This window comes from Wolffia australiana, chromosome 17 (genome assembly GCF_029677425.1).
Source record: "Wolffia australiana isolate 7733 chromosome 17, ASM2967742v1".
Taxonomy (NCBI): Eukaryota; Viridiplantae; Streptophyta; class Magnoliopsida; order Alismatales; family Araceae; genus Wolffia; species Wolffia australiana.
The window spans coordinates 5,988,047-6,014,142 of record NC_135851.1 but is presented as its reverse complement, the minus strand read 5'-3'; the positions used below and the strand labels follow the sequence as shown (position 1 = coordinate 6,014,142).

The following is a 26,096-nucleotide window of genomic DNA, read 5'->3' as shown; positions in this document are numbered from 1 at the left end:
ATGTCTTCTCCTGAAATATTAGAAGGAAAATAACCTATATATAAGAAAGGACTCATCATATGTTTTTTCTATCTCGCAGACTCAACATATTTTTTATCATATATCCTTAAATGAATTACGATAATTTTATGTTCTAATGAATAAAATAAGAGAGTATGCCAATAGCTCTAATGAATAAAATAAGGCGCATGACTGAGAAATTTAGCATCAATTGACATGACTTATGTGTCAACTATGGGGTTCTAGAGGCCTAGATATAGATGAAGGTGAGGATTCCATACAACAGAAGACGCATAACAGAATCAAAATGACAGTGGTAAAAACATGAAACAAAGAATCTGTGCACAAATCATGTACATGATTTCTTGGATCTCGGAGCAAAACTAGTCGAGCTGATAAAGTGTGCAGCCTCCTTCACCCTTGCGCACTCCGTTCACCCTCTGTCATTGTGGTTACGCCATCTTGATCGCATCAAGAGTGGAGCGGAGATGTGGGAAGAAGGGTGAAGAAGGTGAAGGCCCCTGAACAATTCTGATCAGAGTGAATTTCGTTTAGAGGTTTCCCCCATTTATCCTAAGTGGGTATTTTTCAGGAAAACCCCCAAAACTAGTATATAGTCTGACATCCAAAAGACCATTTGTGTGTGACCCTATGGGCCCATGAATCACTCTAGTTATCAACTCTAGTGGCCCAATAACCTTTATTGGCCTTCCAAATTAATTAACTATATTATCAATTATATTAGTAAATGTCGCATTGATTTAACCCAATCAATGTGGTGAGTCTCCAACATGTTGGGTATCAAGCTACACCTCATGCTCTGGAAGATACAAAGAAGTGTATATCAACTCAATCATGGAACCTGTTTGTCTTCTATTACCGTGTATATACAGTCTCTCATGCACTTGATACTCTTAAGATGACTTAGGGTATAGCTAGCACTCAAACCCTACTCGGTCATCTGAGTTAGTACTGATGCATTCACAAAACATCGGAGAAATCTTCTCCAATGTTTCACTACCTTGGCCAAGGACTTCATTACATCGTCTTCACTGAGTTGTCTCCTCATATACCATGGGTGGATGATCCCTACTTGACTACTCAATCGTCTTCGTGAACTTCTTTATGCACTGGAACTAAGACATTTTAAAATCTCATGATTAGGGACACGTAGGTCATAATCAAAGTACCATTGTCTGTCCACACGACATCTTTGGTGTCTCAGATCTAGGGACCACTTACACAATCATATCATGAATCAACCTGATTGGGAGTTTGGAATGATGTCATTTAGGAATTCAGAAGGATAAATTTAGTGTATCCACACTAATGGATATGGGAACGGTAATACTCATCATATGAGTGAGGCTCGATAGTGCAATTCTATCCAGATACTTCGATGTCCTTCTCATGTATCGTTTAAATAGAAATATTTAGAACACATGCTTATTATGATCTCACCTTGATACACCAAGTCAGATTATGTATTCATGGACTTCATTATAAACATCACAAGTGCACCACATTTGATATGTTCTATTAATGAACATGGAACGAGATATGGACTGTGTGATCGGCTCGCCGTCCACATATATTTCCGTCATTGATCATATCTTTATTCTTATCACCTGAAATCTCAAGGAGATTTTTTCTTTTGAGCCTCCCAAAGAGGATGATCCAATATGAGTATTTGGAAACCAAAAGTACCAAAGTAGATGCAGAGTAAATCAAATCATCACTGTGATTCTGTCTCCCTGAGAGATGTCATTTCAAGGTGTGGTCGATTGTTCAGATCATTCAGAAATCTACACACTATTGTCTGCAATACACAAAGGTTTCACAAACGCACACTATGTGATATAGTGACTTGGTTGAGCTAGATCGACTGATATACGGGAACAATATGTAAGAGACGCTTGAAAGTTCCTTAGTGAAGCCTTGTCATCATTAAGGATCCACCTTCTTGATAGGGATTTATAAACACAGATATCAAATGACAATTTGGAGTTGCTCTAATATTTTTTTCCTGATTATTATGACATTTTTTTTGGCACAAAGCACGCCAACGAGTTGATGTATCTGATGAGTTTTGATGTGACCTTTATTCTGATCAAGAATCATATGATTCGTTATCAATCTTTATTGTATCTTGAATACACTATCATGAATTAGAAATTGGGACTGGTATGAGGATAAGGACATCATGATGGCAGCCAAAATAGACTAATTTTCATAAGGGGTCAATACTTGATAGGAAGTCAGTTGAGTCAGTGATAGTTTCTATTATAAGTTTCCTACCTATTTTGCCTCCTTTATTGCTTTTTGCATACCACCAGTCCTAAGATGAAGTTCCCATCTGAGACACGAGACTGGCATGGATTAATCACACCCTCAAGAAAGAATCCCATCTAAACACTTGTTCATCACATAGGAACAGGATTGTTATAATATACTATTATATTACACTTATTTGCATTTATAAGATATCATCCATCTATTATATCGATTTTCTATATATTATCTTACTTTATTATATAATAATATTATATCTATTAAGAACTTTACAAGATCCGCAAAAAGCAATATTAGGAGCCCTCAGTTTGAAGAGATCTTTTGCGTGCATACCAGTTATCAGATAGTCTATGGGTGTATGATACAAAAAAAAAAAACATAATAATTTGGTTGATTTTACATTGTTGAGTCCATGCTGAACCATCGGATTTATAGGAGTGCAATGTTAGAGGATTAGATGGCTTAACTTTGTTACCCGGTGGCATTGTCCTTGGAGTAGGTTGATTAACATGTGTGTATGTGTCTTCTATTTCATAAACGGAACGCCAACAGTCCCAAATCTATGTGGGAACTCTTTTAAGTTCATATCAAAGCTCTTATGTCACAAAAATAAGGGAGCCATCGGAAGTGAATGAGGATCCCGCAATAAAAAAGATGGACCATGCTAAACTGGCTTAGCAGCCCAACCCATTACATGTAGCTAAGGATGAGTCTCAACTCCAAGAGATAAAACCATCCTTTCACAATAAAATTTTCCAGGCATGATAAAAAGGTGTATAGTGGATAATTAATGCATGAGTTCACAAGCATTTCAAGAGCCTTATTGAGAATGTAGATTTAAATGTCTAGCTGAACTCTAATTCTTCAGTTCATAAATCTGTCTTAGACAACATCTTTATGATGGAAATATATGTGGCCGGCAAGCCGATCACACATTCCCCCTCTCGTTCCATGTTCATCATTAGAAAATATTCATTATAGTGCACGTGTAATGCATATAATGAAGTCCATGAATACATGATCAGACTTAGTGAATTATGATGAGATCGTAATCCGGAGATCACTAATCTTTAAGCATGTGTTCTAAACATTCCTATTCAAAGGATACGCGAGAAGGACATCGAAATATCTTGATAGAATAGCACTATCTAGCCTCACTCATATGCTGAGTATGGCCGGCTGAGAAGCCATTAGTGCGACGACACTAAGGATAGATAGTGGGTGCTCTTTAGTGCAAAGAGTTCACTGAATTGATCCATACGAATCCCTGAATGGTATTATACCTAACTGTCAATCAGGTTGATTCACGTCACGGTTGTATAAGTGGTCCTTAGACTTGAGACACCAAAGACGTCTTGTGGACGGACGGTTGTAATTTGGCTATGGCCAACGAGTCTCTAATCATGGGATTCTAAACTGTCTTAGTTCGGGTGCATCAAGAAGTACACGAAGGCGATTGAGTGGTCAAGATGGGATCGTCCACTCTTGGTATAAGAGGTGACAGCTCAAGGAAGACTATTCAACGAAGTCCTTGGCCAAGGTAGTGAAATATCGGAGAAGAGTTCTCTGATGATTTCCCAATGCATCAGTACTAACTCGGATGATCGATTAGGGTTTGACGGTTAACCATACCCTAAGTCATCCAAGGAGCGTCAAGTGGATGAGGGATTATACATACACGGTAATTGATGACGAACAGGTTCCATGAGTGAGTCGATACACACTCCTTTGTGTCTTCTAGGATACGAGGTGTAGCTTGGCACCCCACATGTCAGAGTCTCGACCTATCGATTGGGTTAAATCAATCCGATGTTAATTAATCTATATGATGATATACTTAATTAATTTGGAAGCCAATAAAGATTATTGGGCCGCTGGAGTCGTTAATTAGACCGATACATGGGCCTGAGGGTCACACACAAATGGTCTTTTGGACGCTGGAAGATATACTTAAGTTTTGGGGGTTTTTATGAAAAATACCCACTTAGTATAAATAGGGGAAGGCCTTGAACGAAATTAACCCAGGCCAGAATTGTTTAGGGGCCTTTCCCCTTCTTCTCCACTCTCCCCACACCCCTCTCCATCCATGATGTGATCGTGACGATGTAACGACGCCAACGGAGAAAGAACGGGGCTTGTCAACGAGAAAGAGGAGATCTGATGCACCGAGGACCGTGTGGATAGATCTAGAGGTTGTACACTTGAGCAGCTCGACTCGCCTCGCTCCGGGATCGAAGAAACCATGAATGAGATTCGTGCAAATGTACTTCATTTAATGTTTTTGGTCGATGTCGTTCGATTCGCAAAAGACTTCCGTTGTGCATCGTTGTTTTTTGTTCATCTAGATCTAGGCCTCAAGAACCCAACACTTTCTTCTGTAAAAGTTATATGACAATCTAATTCTTACCTTTCTTCTTAATTTCATATATTTAGTGACTTTAACATATAATTGAGTATTAACATGCTTGTTCCTTGGCTCTTTTTCTACTTCTAACATAATGATGTTATTTTTTAATATTCTTCTCCTAACCTCTCAATCTCCTCAAACTATATCATATCTCAATTCTTACCAACTTTACTATGGTATGCTCATAAATTAAATTCTTCCACTTATTATAAAATATAATCTATACATTTATCCATCATTACTGTTTTAAACTAACATTTCTTACCTACACTTATTTACTCTTTATTATCACCAAAATTTACAAATTATATAGCAATCATTATCTTTTTAAAATCCATTTCTATCATATTTTATATATTAATCAAGTCAATTTCTAACTACTAGCCCTGGTGTCAGCCTTACTCAACATTATATGATTGCTCGAGTTTATTGTTTCATAAATATCATTTGATGAAGTGAAGTATAAATAAAAAAATTATAACCCATATTTTTATCATAGCACACAAGATTTTTGTTGGGTTCAGGTTGTGCTGCTTCCCAGTTTGATATCAGAATTAACCAACAAGCACAAAATTTAATTCAGAATCGAATTGTGAATTTTTTCCCCTTACTTTTACCCAGATTTCTTCATGATTGCACTAGATATATCATCACAAATGGTCTCCCCTGTAGGAAAATTAAATAGATGTCGTCTAAATACCTCAAAGTCAGGATTTGGCCATAGAATGAACAAGTAAACTCTATATTTAAGGAAATATTTTATGCCTGATGAACTTGAAGCTGGTGGACAATAAAGGTCCAACAACTTCCAGAAATTAACTCGCTCACTCCTATTATCCTGAACTCATCTATGGCTTTGAAAGAATAGTATATGTGGCCTAGACGAGTTCATAAATCTTTAGCTCATTGTCTGTTTTGGAGTGTCAATGATGAACCCCCTCCCACAATGGCTGACAAGAGGATTCATATTTAAATACCCCCCAACTCTAAGGATTATAAATTCAAAGAGCTACTCAAGTAGGCTGGATTCAATACTGATATATCTGATGTATGAGGGATCAGTAGTACTTGGACCATCCTTTGTATGTTGATCCATGATTTTCTGCACTGGTAGATGCCGCTAAATATAGCAGGTCAATTGAAACAAGTTTTGGTTACTAAAAAAATATCTTTTAGGGTATTTGGACAATCTATTGTACGACTTTAATTATAAAGCATAACTTCATTAGTATCCTAATCTAATAAGTTTGTATTTGAAGCTTAAGCTTTAAGGGCATTTCGGTACGATATTTTAGTGTGTGTTTTGATAAATGTTAAAAGTTATGCACTCCTCAATAAGGCTAGTGATCAAAGCACAATAGTTCCTCAGTCAACTAGTTGACTGATTGTAATTGAAGATAAAATAACAGCCTTAGTTATATTATGAGGCTACTTAGTTTGATCATTTGATGAACAAGTAAAATCATGTTTTCTATCACATGAAGATTAAAATATTCTCTAGAACTATTAAAATATTTACGTGAATTTGATTCAATTGTATCTGTTTAAGAACTTATTTAAATGCGTAATTAATACCTTCGAGTATTTAGCGCTTAATTTAATGATGATTTAATGGAATTTAATTACATGAAGATATTACAATCAAACACTGATATATTGATTAAAATTATGTCATAAATATATCTATAAATTTCAGATTATTTCAAACCTAAAATCCTTCGCCTAAAAGCTAGTTTTTGCTCTTAAAACTTAAAAATTATTGGACTTATTGCAAAATAGTAAATATAAAAATTTGAAATTAAAACAATTACTGTTTTATATTGTGTAATCATAATCAATACATATGCCTATTAGACTTTTGAAAAATTATGATTATTACCTTTCTGAGTTCTTATTCCATAAATACAGTTTTAAGCCCTAATTCAAATCCTCCTCCCTTGCCCATTGAAAATTGAGTCCAAAAGATGGAGAGATCTTTCAATCCCTAAAGCAATTTTCATGCAATTTTTTATCATTCTTTGAAAAGATCAGTTGTTGATAACATCAATCCATAGAACTTGCAATTGTGGTTTTTGGTGCATTGTATTTCAATATTCAAAGGAAAGAAGTTTGCCTCCAAAATTTGCACATCCTCGACCTTGTGATAAGTTTACGATATTTCGCATTCCTTTTATACTGATTTTGAGATTGTGTTCAACAAATGACTAGTTGTTAGAATCAATTCGAAACCAAAGAACTTGGAATCACATAGATTGTTTTATTTTTTAAAGACTTACAGGGGTTTAAAGTTGGACATGGAAGAATAGAGCGGTAAACTAAAAACGTGGAAAGACTAAACTCTGGAGATTTATTTATTTTGATTTTGCACATTTTGTTTGAGTTAACAGTTGTGTGAAATTATGTTCCAAAACCTTTCCAGGTAGAGTCATCACATTTGTTGCAGGAATGAAAATGATATTTTAGTTTTTAAGCACCAAAGATCAAAAGCGAATCAAGGAATTTCATCCAACAAAAAACGTGAAGGAAAAGAGGACTTGAAGAAAGAACGACCACAAACAGAGCGGTATTAATGCAAGGAAGTCATAGTTACATCAATGAATTTTTATCGTTGGACTATTAATTTCTGCTCTAAAATATTCCTGTTGAAATACATGAAATGGGTCATTGTCTTGAATACTATTTAAGGAGTTGCCATACCGAGTGTTATTAAGGCGAAGATATTGTTCAGAAATATATTGTTCGTGCTAGATCATTGTGGTCAGTCAAGTTAATCTTTGGCATCCATTAGAAGAAGTTGCAATAGATCAAGCAACATCGTTCATTCGAAGCATTTGCCGGTTAAGGAGAACAAATCTTCATTTACTTTTCTTTTTTTGGTATCCTTGTTCAGCCCTATTTCCTAAGGATTTTCCTGGGGGGAATTTACACAAACATGATTAGGGCACATCATAACCTCGAGAAGGATACATCCGAACAACATTAAGGATTAGCCTAAGCTGTCTAAAAAAATTAATTGTGTCTCCCATTTCGTCGACCTCATTTCTTTGGTAGAAAAATCCTAGGTTAATTAAAAATAAAAAATAATATAGATTAGGTTATTCCTTTGCCACTTAAACTAATAGTGAATGGCTGGATGGAGAAGAGAGTACACAACACAACCATGATATTAGCATTTGCCATAATCAGGATTCCAAATTTTACCCTTTCCATACAATTTTGACACTCTATCTATCATCATATTATTTCATACGACAAGGATTTTAGGGGAAGCATAACAATTAGATATTTGATCCAGTGCAAAACAGTACTTGCTCGATACTATGTTTCAAAACTAAACAAGAATCTTGAAAAACTTCCCAGAATCCCAGTAAAATTGTAGCTCAAGATTGTCTCCTCCTTTTGGATATCAAGAGAATATCACATGAACCAAAGATGAGCTGATAGATACTGTTTCCTTTATTTTCTTCAAAAAAAGATACTGTTTCCTTTATATAGAAGTTTCTCCAACTGCTTCTCTTCATTTACTTCCTCAGCTACACACATGGATCGAAGCGATCAATGCAGTGATGCCGACACATTGTCAATCGTCCGCCCTGATCGTCAACTGCTAAATCCAGTCTCTGAATCCGCTCCTTCTTTTACCTACACTCCTTTCTATTGGTTAGTACTCCTCTCCTCTTTGCGCGCTTTTTGATTCTTGAGTTTATCTTGAGTTCATCTTTAGTTCATCTTGATCTCTCCTGTACGCCCTTTCCATCAATTGAGAAACTGCAATGGGTTTCATTCAGTTTTGCTTTATACTTTCTTTTCTGGGCATAATCAACATGGAATTATTTGGAAGATCGAGAACTAAAAATATGGGGATTGGTAGCAGCAACATAGTGCAGCCAGTCTATAAAATTTGGATTGATCAGAAATTATTTAATTCCAATATAGACGACCTCATTCATTTCTCTTCAATTTTTTTGAAAAAGCGGCCAGAATTTGTAACTCTATGTTAACCCATCGATTCGACGGGTAATTTGCATCTCCTCTTCCTTAAATCGTGCCGAAATTCCAAATATTTATGCTCTAAATTTAGGACATGAATTATTTATGTCCTCCTCGTTGAATTTGCAGTTTTTACATGAGCCTATGATGCTCTATACATTCTTTGTGTTTAAGTCGCGCGTGATTTCTTAGTGTATAAGGATGGTTTCGAATCATAACTTAAAGTATTTTATGTAATCATAGCGAGGAAAATGTGTACTTACTTTGCAAGCAACTAAGCCTATCTGGAAATGCGGATCCAAACTCGACTGATCGTTTTGTAGCGTTCATCTCGAATGACGAGAAACAGGTATTTTTTATCTTTTTTGTCTATTATCTGATATTCTTTTTACATTTTATCGATATTCTTTGCAGCCGCTCTAAAATATATGAGAAATATATCTTGAACCAGCGAAGATAAAGGTATTATGCCCCTATAAGAATGAAGGATATTCACATAAAACAACCTAAAAATTGCACACCACGAGCCTGAATACTGCTGAATTGCGTGCAAAAACCTTCGATTCAAATGAGGAAAATACCATAAAACTTCTAGAATGAGGAAATTTGTCTACTGAGCTCTGATATACTTTCGTTTTCATATAACAAAAGTTTAAATAAGGGAGGGTAACAGAAGGTCGTGATTGCAGAAGCTTTTTACAGACCTGGGAATTCCTGACACCTGATTCTGGTAGGATCTGAGGGTCCTTTTATTTCATTCTTATTAGCGCTCTGAATGGTTCCTTGCATGGTATACATCTAGTGGTTATTGATGATGGTGCCCATTCAATCGGAAGTTTGATTGTGTGCAACGGGTATCCTTTAAAATGATCTTATGTCAGATGAACTGAGCAAAAGGGAGATGCCCATGTACTTGACTGTTATTCTGAGTTCGGGTATATCATAACCACATACTTCAATCCGTCAGGCTCTCTAAACAATCAGTTTTCAAATCATTGCATAAGAAAAATGATTGATCAATCAATGTCAAGGTTTTTCCCCATACTTCAACGCTTCAAATAGAACTACACATTTGTTGTACTTTTTCATGAAATCAGGTATTGTGTAATGTGCCTTTATTACGGTTATTTTTCTTTTGTCCAAACCTTTGAACCCTATGTGCTAAAGATTCTACTAACTTCAATGTATTGGCATTTTATTGAGCTCGTATTATTCATTGAGCATGTCAGACAAGCAATGAAGTCCTGAAGTGTTTTTAAAAGAAAAAAAACCTGAACTGTTTTGTGATATGATCCCAGAACTGTTAGTGAGACATCCTCTATATGTGCTAATGGGCCCTATTCTATAAGCCCATTAGCCCTCTTATCTCTCTCTATCTTAATAGGGTATAATAACCCTCTTGCATCGTCTCTTATCAAGTGTTAAGAGATCATCTTCTTCCTCTTCCATCGAGCTCCCTCTCAATCCTAACCCTAGGTTAGGTTCACATGGTATCAGAGCCATTGTGCTCTTGACCCAGGGCCTCTTGGAGATTCCGCAGACAACTGCGAGTCTGTCCGCAGCCATAGCTGCGAGATTGGTGACCTCCACAGCCAGCACAGTCCGTGCGATTCTGCACCGTCTCCGCACGATCTGCACAGTCTCCGTCGAAGACGCATCGACTCCGTCCAAGCCCGTTCTGCTCAGCCCAAGCCGTCAGCCAGTGATCCAGTAGAGCCATAGTGATCATGTCGATCGACAAGATCAATGAGACCAAGAGATCTGAGGCAGAGTTCACCGAAGCCAATTTTCAGGAAAAGCCATTGTCCCACAAGGTCGTGAATCCTCTGTCACTTCCTCCTGATTCTGCTCGGGTTCATGGACTGAATGTTCAAAGGTGGAGTCGATTTGTCGAGTCCACCCTCCGGGCCTGTCAGCTCTTCAAGCACTGCACCGCTCCTCCACTGCCCATGTCTCATCCTCACTTTCCCGCGTGGGAAGCAGAGGAACATTTCATCTTGAATTGGCTGCGCCTACACATGCTTACCCCGGAGTTCCTCGACGCATTCCCCCACCAAACGACAGTCAAGGGTTTCTGGGATCAAGCTACCATCTACTGTGGTAAGGATGGCGATAATTGGCGCCTCCTTGCCCTGGTCGACCAAGCCTATTCTCTTCGACAGGGGTCCATGTCGATCATGGACTACGCGTTGGCTCACAAGAATATATGGGATGAAGTGGATCATTATCTCCCACCGGACGACAAGACTTGTTTGATGTATCAGTACACACTTCGTCTACGCCTCTTGGGGTTCATCCGTGGCCTGAACGGCGAATACTATCACATCCGTCGCAGTGCCTTGCATCGAAAGGATGGACTGCCCACGATTGATGAGCTGGTGAAGGAATTGCAAGAGGAGGAGAGTCATCTTCTGAAGTTCGGACGCCAGACTTCTGAAGACTCCCATGACTCCACGACTCTTCTCTCATGTCCTTCCTCCCACCCCCCTCCCTCAGCTCCGACTTCGGGTGGCACTATTTGCACTTATTCCAGTCGCCCCGGTCACACTGAGGTTCACTGTCGCAAGAAGTGGTTTGCTGAACTGAAGCAGAAGAAGGCGAAGAAGAAGAAGGATTCCGAGATGGTCGCCCAGACTTCTTCGACTCCTCCTGCCCCTAGCAGTTCGTCCATCTCTGCTGAGCAGTTCAAACAGGTTCAGGCCGATCTTGCTCGGATTACAGCTCAGCTGGCCTCTCTGCAGTCCTCCTCTACCGCGGTGCAGACCTCTTCATTCTTTGGTGCGTGTTCTACTCTGGCTAGTGATGAGTGGTATTGTGGTCGTACCGCTTTTACTGCACCACTAGTCTCGGATACTACCTGGGTGCTTGATTTGGGGGCCACTGAGCATATGACCCCGCTCAACAACCGGTTTGTATCCTACGAGCGACATGTTGGAAGTCGCACGGTTCTCACTGGGGGGGGTGGTCGCCTTTGGGTGGCCGGTATTGGGGCAGTTTACGTCGACGGCCTTGGTTTGGTCAAAGATGTCCTCCATGTCCCTTCACTGAGAGCCATCTTGCTGTCCCCTCAGAGACTTGTTGATTCCCTTTCGTGTTCTGTTCATCTCCAACCTGACGGTATGTTTCTGTCTGAGGTGGGGAGGACTACACCGATTAGATGGGACCACGGGCTGTTGCTGTTGGACGATGGGGGCCGATCTACATGCTTCATGGTGCAGCGCAGTCTCAGGCCGGCCGATGAGCAGCGCCGGGGTTGTCTTCCTCTGATACATCAGCGTCTTGGACATCCCTCTTTGTCCACTTTGCAGCGTTTATTTCCCTCGTTGTGTATGGGATTGGACCCTCAAACCTTTGTGCGTGAAGCGTGCCAGCTCGCTAAACACCGACGCTCATCGTTTCCTCCATCCACCTCTCATACTACGACGCCACTGTTTCGAGTCCATAGTGATGTCTGGGGCCCGGCCCCTCTAGCCAGCCTGAAGGGCCACCGGTACTTCCTGATTTTTGTTGACGAAGCCACCCGGTACACTTGGACGTATCTTCTGGCCGCCAAGTCCGACGTCTCCGCGACAGTCCATCATTTTTGTACCATGGTTCAGACGCAGTTTGGCCGAGGCATTCAGCGTTTCCGGTCGGACAACGCTCGTGATTTCTTCAACACCGACCTCGATGCGTTTATTGTGGACCGAGGGATCCTTTATGAGTCGTCTTGCGTTGCCACCCCGGAGCAGAACGGCATGGCCGAACGTCGGATTGGCTATGTGACGTCGACCGCTTGGACTTTACTGGTGAATTACGACGTGCCGTGGACTTATTGGGGTGAGGCGATCTTGACGAGTATTCATCTCATCAATCGCCTTCCATCCGCACCGTTGGCGTTCACCAGTCCGCTTGACCGGATGAGTGCGGCCTTTCTGGGCATGACACTGAAGGCCGACCTCCTCCCTCGGATTTTTGGGTGCACGGCATACGTCCACAACACTTCACCGGCATTGACAAAGCTCGACACTCGCGCCCTCCGGTGTGTGTTTGTGGGGTATTCTTCTCTCCAAAAAGGGTACCGTTGTTATCATCCCCCCTCTCGACGGTTCTTCGTCTCGGCGAATGTCACCTTCGACGAGTATGAACCCTTTTTTGGAGACCGCTTTTCCTCATCCCGCCTTCTGTTGGATGAGGCTCTGTCGATCCCCCACTCGGAGCCATTCCCGTCTGCGGAGCCCACCGCTCCGACTCCTATATCCTCTTCTCGTGATCTACCTTCCCTTGACCCTCCGTCCCATTCGGAGCCGTCACTCGAGGTGACTTTGGAGCCGGCTCCCTCTTCCTTTGACTTCTTTCCTACTTCTCCTCCTCCGGAGGTTTCCTCTCATCCATCGGGGGACTTGTCCACTCCTCTCGGTGAGTCGCCGTCTCTCTCCGATTCTTCTCCTGATGAGCTCTTATCTCCTCCTTCTGACTCCCCCTCTCCCACTCATGCTTCCGCTCTTCCTCCTTCCGGTGATGGTCCCCATCCCTCCTCCGATGATGACGACGCCCACCTTGGATGGCCCATCGCGCTTCGTAAAGGGGTCCGCCAGTGCACTCGCAAACCTCTTTATCCTATGTCTCATTATCTCTCCTTCGCCCAGCTGAGTACTCCCAACCGGCTGTTTCTCGCTCGCATCGAGTTGGATCCCATTCCACTTCGCTTAGCTGATGCTATCGCTTCTCCTCATTGGAAAGCGGCGATGTACGAGGAGAGGCAGTCCTTGCTCAAGAACCACACCTGGGATGTCGTCCCGCTCCCGCCTGGCAAGAAGGCGGTGGGATGCAAGTGGGTCCATGCCAAAAAGCATCATGCAGATGGTACACTTGAGCGCCACAAGTCCCGACTCGTGGCTTGAGGGTTCACCCAGGCGTATGGCATTGACTACTTCGAGACATTTTCACCTGTGGCGAAGATGGAGACCATCCATTTTCTCTTGGCATTGGCGGCTCATTTCCAGTCGGTGATCTGGCAGTTCGATGTGAAGAATGCGTTTCTGCACGGTGATCTGACTGAGGAGGTGTACATGCAGCAACCTCCAGGGTATCCTCTTGGTCCTCCCGGCACCGTCTGCCGACTGCGGAAGTCCATTTACGGACTGAAGCAGTCTCCGCGGCTGTGGTTTGGCCGGTTTGCATCCGTCATTAAGGCCAAAGGGTACACCCAGAGCAATGGGGATGCCACACTCTTCTTCCTTCATACTCCGGTTGGAGTCTCCATTCTTGCTGTGTACGTTGACGACATGCTGCTGACGGGATCTGATGCGGTCGAGACCAGCCGCCTCGCCACTGCTTTGGCCCAGGAGTCCGAGATCAAGGCCTTGGGACAGCTCCGCTACTTCCTCGGCCTTGAGGTTGCTTACTCGTCACGAGGTATCTTCGTCTCCCAGCAGAAGTATGCCGGTGATCTGCTGACTCTGACCGGTATGACTGAGTGTGCACCAGCTAGCACTCCCATCGACCCCAATGTCAAGTTGGGGCGGGGGGAGGACTCGCCTCCGGTGAACCACTCCCAGTATCAGCAGCTGGTGGGGAAACTTCTCTGACGCACACTGGCCCCGACATCAGCTTCGCCGTCAACCTTCTCAGTCAGTTTATGCATGATCCTCACGAGATTCACCGCCAAGCGGCCAATCGGGTACTAGCGTATCTGAAAGGCTGCCCGGGGAAGGGACTGCTATTTTCGCGTAGCTCGGACAGGACAGTGAAGGTGTACACCGATGCTGATTTTGGAGGGTTGATCGTTGACTGTCGATCCACCACCGGGTACTGCACGTTTATCTTTGGCAGCCTAGTCAGTTGGAAGAGCAGCAAGCAGGACAAAGTGTCCCGCTCCAGTGCTGAAGCCGAGTACCGGGCACTTGCCGATGGGGCCTCTGAGGCTCAGTGGATCTATGGGATTCTCCGTGACTTACGCATTGAGTATTCCAGACCGATTCACTTCTTCTGCGACAACAAGTCGGCAATTGCTTTGGCCAAGAACCCTGGCCAGCAGGGAAGGATCAAGCACATGGAACGTGACCGCTACTTCTTCACGGAGCGGATGGACGAGGGCATTTTTGACCTAGACTTTGTTGTCTCTGCTGATCAGGCTGCGGACGTCCTCACCAAGGGGCTTTCCAGACCTCTTTTGCAACGTGCTGTATCCAAGCTCGGCATGGATGACATCCATACTTCGCTTGTGGAGGGCTGTTAGTGAGACATCCTCTATATGGGCTAATGAGCCCTATTCTATAAGCCCATTAGCCCTCTTATCTCTCTCTATCTTAATAGGATATAATAACCCTCTTGTATCATCTCTTATCAAGCGTTAAGAGATCATCTTCTTCCTCTTCCATCGAGCTCCCTCTCAATCCTAACCCTAGGTTAGGTTCACAAGAACAAACTGGGGAAGAATGAGAGGAAGGAGAGGGGGAGAAAGAGAGGAACGAGAGAGGGCATATGAAAGTGATGGAAATGGCTACTGTTTGTCACTAAGATTATAAAACCAGTACATGACTTTGTCCACCTCTCCTATTTAATATTCCGAATATTCATATACTCTAGTAAACTCAAAAATACCTAATTATTCTAGTCCCTAGTTTCCTCGTAAGGGTGCTATATCACTTTGTTTTGAGGCATCTAAGTGTGTGGCTTGGGACTTCTTAATGTTGATGCATCGGTGATACTGTTATTTTATAGAATGAATGTCGACCCGCCACCAAGAGGCCTTGTTAAGTCAAGTCGTACCTGTCATGTTGGCTCTTTTGGTGTTCAAGAGAGCAGAAATTGACGGGAGTCAGACAGGAAGAGGCATTCAAGATGCAGTTACTCATTTGGGCCAGTGGCTTTCGAGGCTGGAGCACTGAAGATACCTGCATCCAGAGAGGGGAGAAGGAACTATTATCCTTCTACCATGTCTTTCCTTCTTCCATTTCATCTATTTCATCTCGGTTTTCCTCAGGCTATCATCTGTTTGGATTCACAGTACGTTAGATTTTCTGAAAGTGAATTCTTGATATTGATTGAGCTATTCTCATCTGCGTTCATTGTCTGATACCTGAGACGGTATCAATTGAATATGAAAATTGTTGTTGATATGCTCCAGATGTTTTTAGCATTCCATTTGCTTCTCCTAAACATCATTTCTTTTCTCTTGTTTAGGTTCCGCTCTTTCTGCAAAAGGCGAGCAAAAGGGTAGATGGTTTAGTTGTTTGGGATTATCATGTTATCTGTATTCAGGTGAAAAACTTCATTCCTTTCAGTTCAGTTTTGTATATTTACCTGAAAGAACTTTTGTGGATTATATTTTCTTGCAGTTTTCGTGCATTGACATGTTATGCTTTTTGTGCTTCAATTTTTTTTGAATGGACATGTGTCAAACTTCAGTCTAGAAAAGATGAAGAAAGTCGCCTTCAACATCTTGTTTGGGATTTGGATTCCACTCTTCCATCTCCCATATCTTTCAGAGAATATATGGCAGAAACTCTTCAACCGCGGCTTTCATCTTCTTTAACGCTCAAAAGGTAGTAGTTTTTCCCTCATGCATCAGTAACCTAGGCTTTTGGGCCTTAGTGAGCCCAATTCCTCCAGATTTCTGTCTGTATGATATCACACAGTTTTAAAATTTCCTTTTGATTGCTTTTCATCAGATACTTCCGTCTTGTTCACGCCCCAATGTTTCTACGCCATTTTGGATCTGATAGAAGTCATATGAAAGATTCTTTTGGAAATTGGCTTTCCCCGCCTCCAAGCTATGACCCCATCATTGCCCAGGGTATGCCCAGTTTCTATCGATCTATTTACATAGCACGGAGAAATATAAGTTCTTTACCTAACTCTCTGGAATACCATTTCTGCTAGCTAGGTTTGGTGAATGATGACAAGTTCATCATCAAAGTCAGCTTCATCATTCGTTTTAGTATGAGATGGATGATGGATTTATCTTCAGATGATTTAAATATATGATGACAGCAGTGACAATTTTGTAATTGTCATCATTGTCATCCATTTCTCATCATATTCATGGACGCTGAACCCTATTGCCCGCTTATTGGACAACATTGCCAAGAGTAACAATCAGACGTTTTTCAAGAAACCAAAAGGATAATCCTGGGTTTATAGCCTTTTTTCAAATTTTATTTCAGTCATTCGACCTTCTTCTATTTCTTTTCTCAGCCACTCAACCATTGTCCTCTTTTTTTTATTTTTGGCGACTAACTGACGAATACTGCATGCTTGATTGGTGTTGAAGCCTCTCCAGTTCCGCCTTCTTCGCTGTTCTGGCGTCTAGGGTTTTACTAGACAGCATAAACTCCATTCCACGAGAAACAAGTCTAGTGGGGAGCTTGCTGATAAGGCCCACTCAAGTACAAACGACTGAAGTAAAAATGAAAGAGAGAACTGAAGAAAAAGATACTGGGATTTTTTTCTTTGTAACTTCTGGGAACTTCCAAGGAGTTACAAATTATGAATGATTAAAGGTAAATCTGATGGGACCGCAAGGGGGAAACCTGCCAGAGAAAAGAAGACTGGAATTAATGGTGGTTTTGGTCATTTTCAATCATCCAACCCTACCATTAATCTCCTTGCGGATGGCAGCTTGGGACGTTCAAAGAATAACCAAATATATTATTTTAATAGCCCATTTCATGTGACTGATAGCAAAATAGAAAGATTGAGAGTTACTGGGGTTTTGGCCTGTAACAGGCCCAACAGCCATCCGGGCCCAACCCTTCTGACCTAGAAGTGCTACATCTTCACAATAAGTCCTCAAAGGATATTGTCAGACTCGTTTAAAGGAATAATGGTGACTCTTATAAAGGTGACTCATTTAACGAATAACAGGAAATCCATCGCCGGTGACTCACACAATAATGATTCTTATTGAATTGATTTTTTCAAAAAGTTTTTTTTGTGATTCGCTTCAAGGGTTGGTTCAGTCCATGATTCTATATTATTTTTTCTAGCTCTTTGCAGTAGCTATATTTTTCATGGATGGTTCCTTCCAATTTAAAAGCTTTTAAATGGAGAAGTGCTCTCAGGAACGGAATATTGTGGCTGATGATTCAAATTTCTTTAGAATGCTTCTTAATTCAGGTTTACGTATTTTTTTAGATGGCACCACCAACAACATTAAGGAGTACATTGAAATACAAGCTACAGATCAAGTTATTGACAGCTCCCTCGTTGAGTCTCTGTACTCTAGAAAGCTGGGTGTAATTGTCGGAGAAGATAAAATATTAGACCTGTTTTCATGGCTCTCTGGTTTTGAGGCCTAAAGAAAATGAGATTCTGTAAACATTGCCATTTCTATTACAACGCACCATCTTGGCTTTAGTATTTTGCAAGTAATCACTCTGGCCTTGGTATATGTTGAAGAACAACATTCTGCTTCAGAAGAAATGTTGTGCCCATGCAATAATCTTTAGTTTTTTACAAGTTGGTGCGTGCTTATCTTTACTGTATATTTTTTGGTGCTTGGTTAACAATCATTGCTTAATAAGTAAAGATAATTGCAGCGTGGCTCTGATCATTGATAAGCCTAAATTTAGTACGTAAAATGGATTGTTATTTTCGCTTTTAGACCTATACAATAAAATTTATAATAACCCTTAATTACTAAATACTATGTATAGAGCAAGCAAGGGATCAAACCACAGGGATGCACTAAGCAATAATTTTTATCCTACTTCAAATGAATTATTTCACTAATGAATTAATTTTTCATTTAAGAAGCATTAATTATGTTTAATTTTATTTTGAAATTAATCAAAATTTAGCAAAAGCTAAATTTTGGTATTAATATTTTCAATCAAGACAATATAGATATGATAATTTTGGTTCTGATGTCAATTTAATTAGGATTACCAAAATTTGAATCAAGATAATTTTTATGCATTAAAATTTGGGAATTAATAAGCAAGAAAGAGAGTTTTAAAATTGGACTTGAAGATGGACGGATTTTTTGATGAAATTTTGGATTTGGGTTTTTTATAAATTGAATTGAATTTGCAAACAATTAATTTCTAAATATAGATTGAGAAAGTAGATGAATTAACCTAGAGAAAAAGTACAAGAATTTGGGGGGGGGGAATGAATTAAAGGTGAAATTAGACCCTAATCTAGAGATCTAAGATGTCAAATTGGATAAAAACCAATGGAGAGCTAAGGATTAAAAGTCATATCTTTAATCAAAATCAAAATGCAATGCTAATTTCCATTCAAATCAACTTCAAGGGCATGTACATTTCGTCAATGCCTTGGCGTTTTTGAATTGTTCAAGAAGAAGTTCAAAAAGAAAATTAGAAACTTACAACTTTCAATGATGAACCAAGATCTATCAACTTCCAAAGCATTACCTATGTCCTTCCTGGCCAAATCCTTAGGGAGAGCTTTCAAAAGTGAAATTTCCCTTCTTCCTGACCTCCATTTATAAAAACAACCATCTGGATCGTAGAGGGTGAAAAGAAAACCCTACCCTCAAAATTTGAGCACAATTGGACATCTAGATCTCAAGAAATCATCATTTTACTGGAAATTAGTCCCAGCCATTGGATTAATTTTATCTCTTCTCCAAGCAGATAGAAGTGGCTTTTTGTGATTCGTCGACCTGTTTTCACCGGCCTCAGGTCGCGCGTTGCCACGTATTTGCGTGCTGAAATGGCATAATCATTGCTGTCAAAAGGGAGATAAAAATATACCTTTTGTGTGGCTGAGATCGCGCCACGTCACCTGCATCTCCTTTGTTTAATAAAAAATAGTGGTAAGCTTACCTCTATTCAATGCATGTGATGTCGGTTGCCACGTGCAATCAATGCACGCGGCTAATCAACTACGCGTACGAGGAATATTCTCACTTTATAAATGCACATGGAGATCAATTCTCCGCGTGCATTTATTACACAAAAAAAGACAATAAAAAAACATGACGTACCTTTTTCCTCGCCGACTGCGCCACTTGTTCCTTTCAAGTAATGATTTGCTCATTATAGCATCGCGCAGTGCGATGCCAGATTGAGTCAACAATGCTGATGCTGGGCATCGTCAAGACGTCGTCCGATCGACACCGAGGGTAGCGGCTCGGTATCGAATCAGGATCTCTATCGGACGTTGACAGCAGATGCCATCCAATAATACGAATGGGCAGGTATAGATGATGACGAAAAAGCAAGGAAAGTCCTACTGCAGTGTTGCCGTTCCAGAGATAGACGAGATCGCTTCTAGTGAGGTCAAACGGACATCCCGAGCCTCGCCCGAGAGGGTCAAGGGCGAGTACGTCGCCGAACGGGGATACCCCGCTAATATGCTCACACGCGTCGGGAGGACCCGACTCGTACCAGGCAGGTAAGACTCTCGAATCGATTGTCGTCGTCATTTTCTCAACCTGTCTCACTCTCACCAATGTCTAACCCGAGCGCGGAGGAGGCAAATCGAAAGTGCACTGAAGAAAGTAAGAGACGTAAAGAGTAGCAGGGTAGGGGGTACCTTCGTCGCGCTGGCGACGGATATCTCGTAGAACTTAGGAGCCGGGGAACAGCAGTTGCGTGGCACAGGTGTCGGGACGGTGCGGAGTGCGGTGATGCGGCGGAGTCAGTCGGTTGCGGGGCGGAGGCGAGGTGTCATGCGATCGCTGACGGCAGCGCGCGGGCGTGACCGAGCGCGATCGGGTGTGGCCGTGGGTTATGGCGCGTCGACCGGATAGATGGGGGGGGGGGCGGCGCCTGGGCGCAACTGGCACGTGATCGAGCGAGGCACTGATGGCTCGCAGATGGAACTCAGGTGACACGCCGTCGGTGCACGGCAGGCGCGGACAGCACGCGAGAGTAGCGCACCAAAGGCCTTGGGCGCGCAGGATGAGCGACGCGCGGTCGGCGCACGGCAGTGCGTGGCTGCGCGTGACTGCAGTCGCGGGCGTGCACGGCCAGGGGCGTCGGGCAGTGTGGGCGCGCGGGTCGCACGCGGATCTCGGCGGCGCGGTAGCAGGCACGCGGCTTGCACGTGGAGCACGGCGGCGTTGAGGATGGCGGTGGTGTTACGGGCGGCGACAGCGCGCGCCACGGCGACGGCACACGGGGCGGTGGCCGATTGCGGGATGACGGAGCACCGAGGATGGCGGTGGTGTTGTGGACGGTGACGGCGCGCGTCACAGCGATGGCACACGGGGCGGTGGTCGATTGAGGAACGGCAGAGCGCCAAGGACCACGGTAGGGGCGCCGGGAGGTGGTGGCGGCAGAGTTGAGGACGGCGGCGGCAGCGAGAGGATGGCGGCGGCGGTGGCCAGTCTTTCTTCCCTCTCTTCCTTCTCTTCTTCCTCCTCCTCCTCCCTCCTTCTCCCTTCTTCCTTCTCTCTTCTTCCTTCTTCTTCTTCTTTCTTCTTCTTCCTCTCCTACACGCGGTGACTCTTCAACTTCCAAAACGATACTTTCAATGAAAACTTCCAGAGTAGTTCGGGGGGGGGCGCCCACCCCTCCTTACATAGGAAGGATGAAATGGTCCCAACTATAAAGGAAAAAAAGAAAATAAAAGGCTAATAAGGCCCACTAGGTAGATGGGAGGGGAAGATATCCTCATATGGGTTCTTCCCCTCACTACAACGACAAAATGATAAAGATGAAAAGCGATGAAAAGAAAATAAGAAACGAGTAAGTAAAACGATCCGAAGGTGGCATGTCGTCACGCCGAATATCTGAACCCGGGCTTGCGCGTCGATGCTGCGGCTCGTCGTGTCGGCTGGACACGTGTCGGTGGGGGGCTCGATGATGGTGCTGGCTCCTCAAGTGACGGCCCTTCCGTGTCGGACGGTGCCGCGCCATCAATCCTCCCGGGGTGGGAAGGACTCGACTCCGGCGAGTCAGCATGGATGAACGACAGCGGTTGGAGTAGATCTGGCTGAAGGCGGTGGAGCTCCTCTGAAATCCAGGTTTTGTCCACGCAAGTCCGCCCCGCCCAGCGCACCAGGAACCTTCTCGATATCCCCTCCCTTGCATGGTCAATTTCCTCCTGCAGTACACAATCGATTGCCTCGTGCCTATCGCGCAAAACAATCAGGGGAGTGGTCGCGGCAAACTCACTCACACTGATGGGGTCTAGAGAGGCTGAGTCTGGGGGGTGAGAAGGGGCCCGGTACGGAGCTAGGTCCGCCACATTGAATGTAGAGCCTATTCCCCAAGTGGGGGGAATCTCGACGACGTAAGCATTGTCGCCCACTCTTTGGAGGATCGGGAACGGGCTGGGACTACGAGCATGCAGCTTCGTAGCCGTCCCAGGAGAGTACCTCTGCGGCCTAAGTCTAACCATCACTAAGTCTCCCACGTCGAAATCTCTGGGTCGGCGATGCAAGTTGGCGGCTTGCTTGTACAATGCATTTTGCTGCGTGATCCTATCATGAATGCGATGATGTAATGCAGAAATATGCTGCGCAAATGCAAGACCGTCTTGTGAAACCCTAACATGCGAATCTATGGGAGCTAGGTCTAATGGTCGACAGGGTGCCTGGCCGTAGGCGATCTCATAGGGGCTACCCCCAGTGGTACGGTTCACCGAGGAGTTGTATGCGAACTCGGCGCGCGGTATGATAAGATCCCACGATGCGAGATGTTGGCCAAACTTCGGTTTCCCAAACTTTGGTTGACTACTTCCGTCTGACCGTCGGTCTGCGGATGGTAGGCAGTCGAAAATTTGAGCTTCGTGCCCAGGAGGCTCCACAAGGTCTTCCAGAAGTAGCTTGTGAAGCGCACGTCCCGATCGGACACGATCGAAGATGGCAGGCCGTGAAGGCGCACAATCTCCCTGAAGAACAGCTGGGCGACCTTCACGGCGTCGCACACGATCGAAGATGGCAGGCCGTGAAGGCGCACAATCTCCCTGAAGAACAGCTGGGCGACCTTCACGGCGTTGGACGTCTTCGCGCAAGGCACAAAGTGTGTCATCTTCGAGAACCTATCCACGGCTACCATGATAGAGTCGTGGTGCCTCGCGGTGCGAGGCAATCCTAGGACGAAATCCATACTCACGCCATCCCAAGGATGCTTGGGCGTTGGTAGCGGGGTGTACAACCCGGCGCTCTTCTTGACCTGCTTGGCCAAGGCACAGATGCGGCATTGGGCAACTATGTTGCCGACATCACGCTTCAGCGAAGGCCAGTAGAACTGGTATTCTACGACCGCAATCGTCTTGTCGCGGCCAAAATGGCCGCTAAGGCCTCCAGCGTGACACTCCCAAGTGAGTAAGTCACGCAGCGACGTGCGAGGCACGCATAACCTGTTCTTGTAGAACAGGTATCCATCCATGATGACGAAGTCCCTATAATCCTGGGACGAGCCTCGTCGGACCTCGGCGATGATCGAGCTGAAATCGGGGCAGCTGTCGTATCCGTCTCAGATGGTCTCGAACCCTAGGACTGTCACCTTCATGACCTTCAGCACGTGGGCTCTCTGGCTAAGGGCGTCGGCGACGACGTTGTCCTTGCCCTTCTTATGCTTGATGACGAATGTGTAGTCCTGTAGGTACTCGACCCACCTGGCATGTCGGTCACTCAATTTCTGCTGTGAGTGCAAATACTTGAGTGCCTCGTGGTCGAGAAGAGAATGAACTCCAAAGATAGGAGGTAGTGACGCCAATGCCGTAAGGCCTGTATGACGGCGTAGAACTCCTTGTCGTATGTGGAGTAACGTAACTTGGCGTCATTCAGCTTCTCGCTAAAGAACTCCACGGGGCGACCTTCCTGGCTGATGACACCACCAATACTGATGCCCGAGGCGTCACATGTGACCTCGAACACCTTCCCGAAGTCGGGTAGGCGAAGTACCGGCGCTTGTGTCATCATGAGCTTTATCTGCTGGAAAGCTCGTTCTGCTGCCGGTGTCCAAGTGAATGACTCCTCCTTGAGGCAGTCGGTGATGGGAGCCGTGATGGAACTAAAGTTCCGTATGAATCATCTGTAGAAGGTCGCGAGACCTATGAAACTCCTAACGTCGTGTAGATTGGCCGGTGTCGGCCACGACGAGATGGCTCGGACTTTCTCCGGGTCCTCGGCAACACCCTGAGCGGAGACGATAAACCCGAGGAAGGCAACTTCCGAGGTAAGGAAGCTACACTTCTTGGGGTGAGCGTATAGTTGCTCGTGCCGTAGGACAATGCAAACCTGCCGAAGATGGTCGAGGTGCTCGTCTGTCGATCGGCTATAAACGAGGATGTCGTCAAAATAGACGACTACGAATTTCCCTATGAACGCGCATAGTACCTCATTCATGAGGCACTGGAAATTACTAGGCGCATTGGAGAGGCCGAATGGCATTACTCTCCACTCATATAACCCGTCCTTTATCTTAAAGGCGATCTTCCATTCGTCGCCAGAACGAATCCGAACCTGATGGTATCCACTCCTCAAATCTGTCTTGGAGAAGATAGTAGATCCTGCCATCATGTCGAATAAGTCCTTGACTCTGGGGAAGGGAAAATGGTACTTGACTGTTATTTTGTCGATGGCACGACTATCGCAGCACATTCGCCATGTGCCATCCTTCTTCAGAGCTAAGAGTGTCGGAACCACGCAGGGGCTAAGGCTCTCTTGGATAAGGCCCTTCTCTAAGATCTCCCTGACCTGCCGTAGTAACTCCTCGTACTTCGGCGGCTCCATGCGGTAACACGGTAGGTTCGGTTGTGATGCGCTAGGTACTAGGTCGATTGCATGCTGTATGTTCCGCATCGGGGGCAATCCACCAGGTAGATCATCCGGGAAGACATCTCTGAACTCCGATATGAGAGCCTCGACCTCTGGTGAATGAGGTGTAACTCGTGGATCGGCGGGGACGTCGAGGGTGACGGCGAGACACAAGGGCGTGTCGTCTCCCTCGCAGCCCAGGTCACAGGTGAACAAGTGCCCTCTGACGACCATTAACCCTACGGGTTTGGTCACGGCTGGCTTGTTTGCCGGCTTCATGGTATATGGGTACCATGCAACCCGTCGTCCATGGTACATGAACGAAAAAGTAATCATTCGCCTGGCTAGGGTGACATCGTGGTCATATAGCCAGGGACGGCCTAGGATGATGCTCCCCACTTTCATGGGGAATACGTCGCAGAGGACGTTCTCGTCGTAGGCACTCACCTTAAACGGAACGCGGCATTAACGCTTCATTGGTAGTGAAGAAGCGTCAATCCACGAGACGTCGTAGGGAGTTGGGTGCTCGATCGCGACCAACCCTAGTCTGACGACCATCATGTTCAAGATGGCGTCGATGCAACTCCCGCTGTCCACGATCAGCTTGCACGCCTTGCCGTTGATCTTGACGTACGTATAGAAGATCGAGGTGCAGAGGGCCGCATCAACGAATGGTGTTGGCTGTGGTGCAGCCGGAGGGGTCCTAGCGGGGTTGGTAACCCGCGGTGATGGTCGTGCTCTGCTAGTGCCGGGTGTGTCGACGGCGATGTTGGCCAGCGGCCGGTTGGACACACGTGGTGCAACGGAGGGGGTCTCTCGTGTCTCGATAATCTGTATGTACCCGATCTGTCCATCGGGCTTCTCATACTCGAGGGCTAACTCCTCGTCTCTATGGTAGTGGTCCTCCTACGGTGTGTCCGCTCCATCTATGTGATCCGGGTCGACGTCTCCGACGTCGATCAGAAGTGCTGAAGAGGGGCATTGATTGGCCCGGTGTCCTCTTCCTTGGCACTTGTAGCACGTCACCTGTGCTTGGCTAATGGCGGTGTTCCGGGCAAGTAAGTTGCTAGTGGCGGCCCGAGCTAGTGGGGTGGACCCCACGGAGGTGGCGGGGGGGTTCCTTGCCCCCCGGTGGTCGGAGTAACCCGTGTAGTCACGGGTGGTGTGGTACGCGCGGGAATGGTTCGGATGGGTGGGTTCCGGGGCGCGGTATTCGCGCTAAGTGCCGGGGTGTCGTCGTCGGGAGGATCCATGTGCTCCACTAAGTGGTAAGCCTCGTTTACTTCGGCCAGTTGGCACTCGAGGACCTTGCTGCGCAAGGCAGGTCTGAGGCCATGGGCGAACAGTCCAATGATGATCCGTGGGTCCTCCATGAAGTGGCAGCACATCCGACATTCCTCGAAGGCTTCGATGTACTCTGTCACCGCGAGTCGAGCTTGCTTGAGGTCGAGCCACGAGAGGAAGAGGGACATCTGGTATTGCCGAGGAACGTACTTGCTCCGTAACTTCTGCGCCATTTCCACCCAGAACGTGATGGGTCATCCTCGTCGCTCGGTGGCGACTCGCTCGTTCTCCCAAAAGATCTTGGCCTGTCCGCCAAGTCGTGTCTCCGTGTACTCGAAACAAAGGTCATCATCCATGTGATACCACCTGAAATAAGAGTTCATATTCGACTCCTAGTCGATGAACTCTTTGGGCTTCCGAGAGCCCTCAAAGATGGCAACGTCAACGTGCACGCTT

At 44.7% G+C, this 26,096-nt stretch overlaps 1 protein-coding gene across 1 annotated transcript; it reads left to right on the top strand.

The window, feature by feature from the left end:
- The first annotated feature begins 8,058 nt into the window (after nt 1–8,058).
- On the top strand, nt 8,059–18,046 carry LOC144714668 (amino-terminal glutamine amidohydrolase). The gene is made up of 6 exons (XM_078589447.1): nt 8,059–8,359; nt 8,933–9,038; nt 15,857–15,934; nt 16,082–16,218; nt 16,345–16,469; nt 17,810–18,046. Exons 1-6 carry the CDS (start codon nt 8,241–8,243, stop codon nt 17,971–17,973), a joined length of 729 nt encoding a protein of 242 aa, XP_078445573.1. The 5' UTR covers nt 8,059–8,240; the 3' UTR covers nt 17,974–18,046.
- The last annotated feature ends 8,050 nt before the right edge of the window (nt 18,047–26,096 follow it).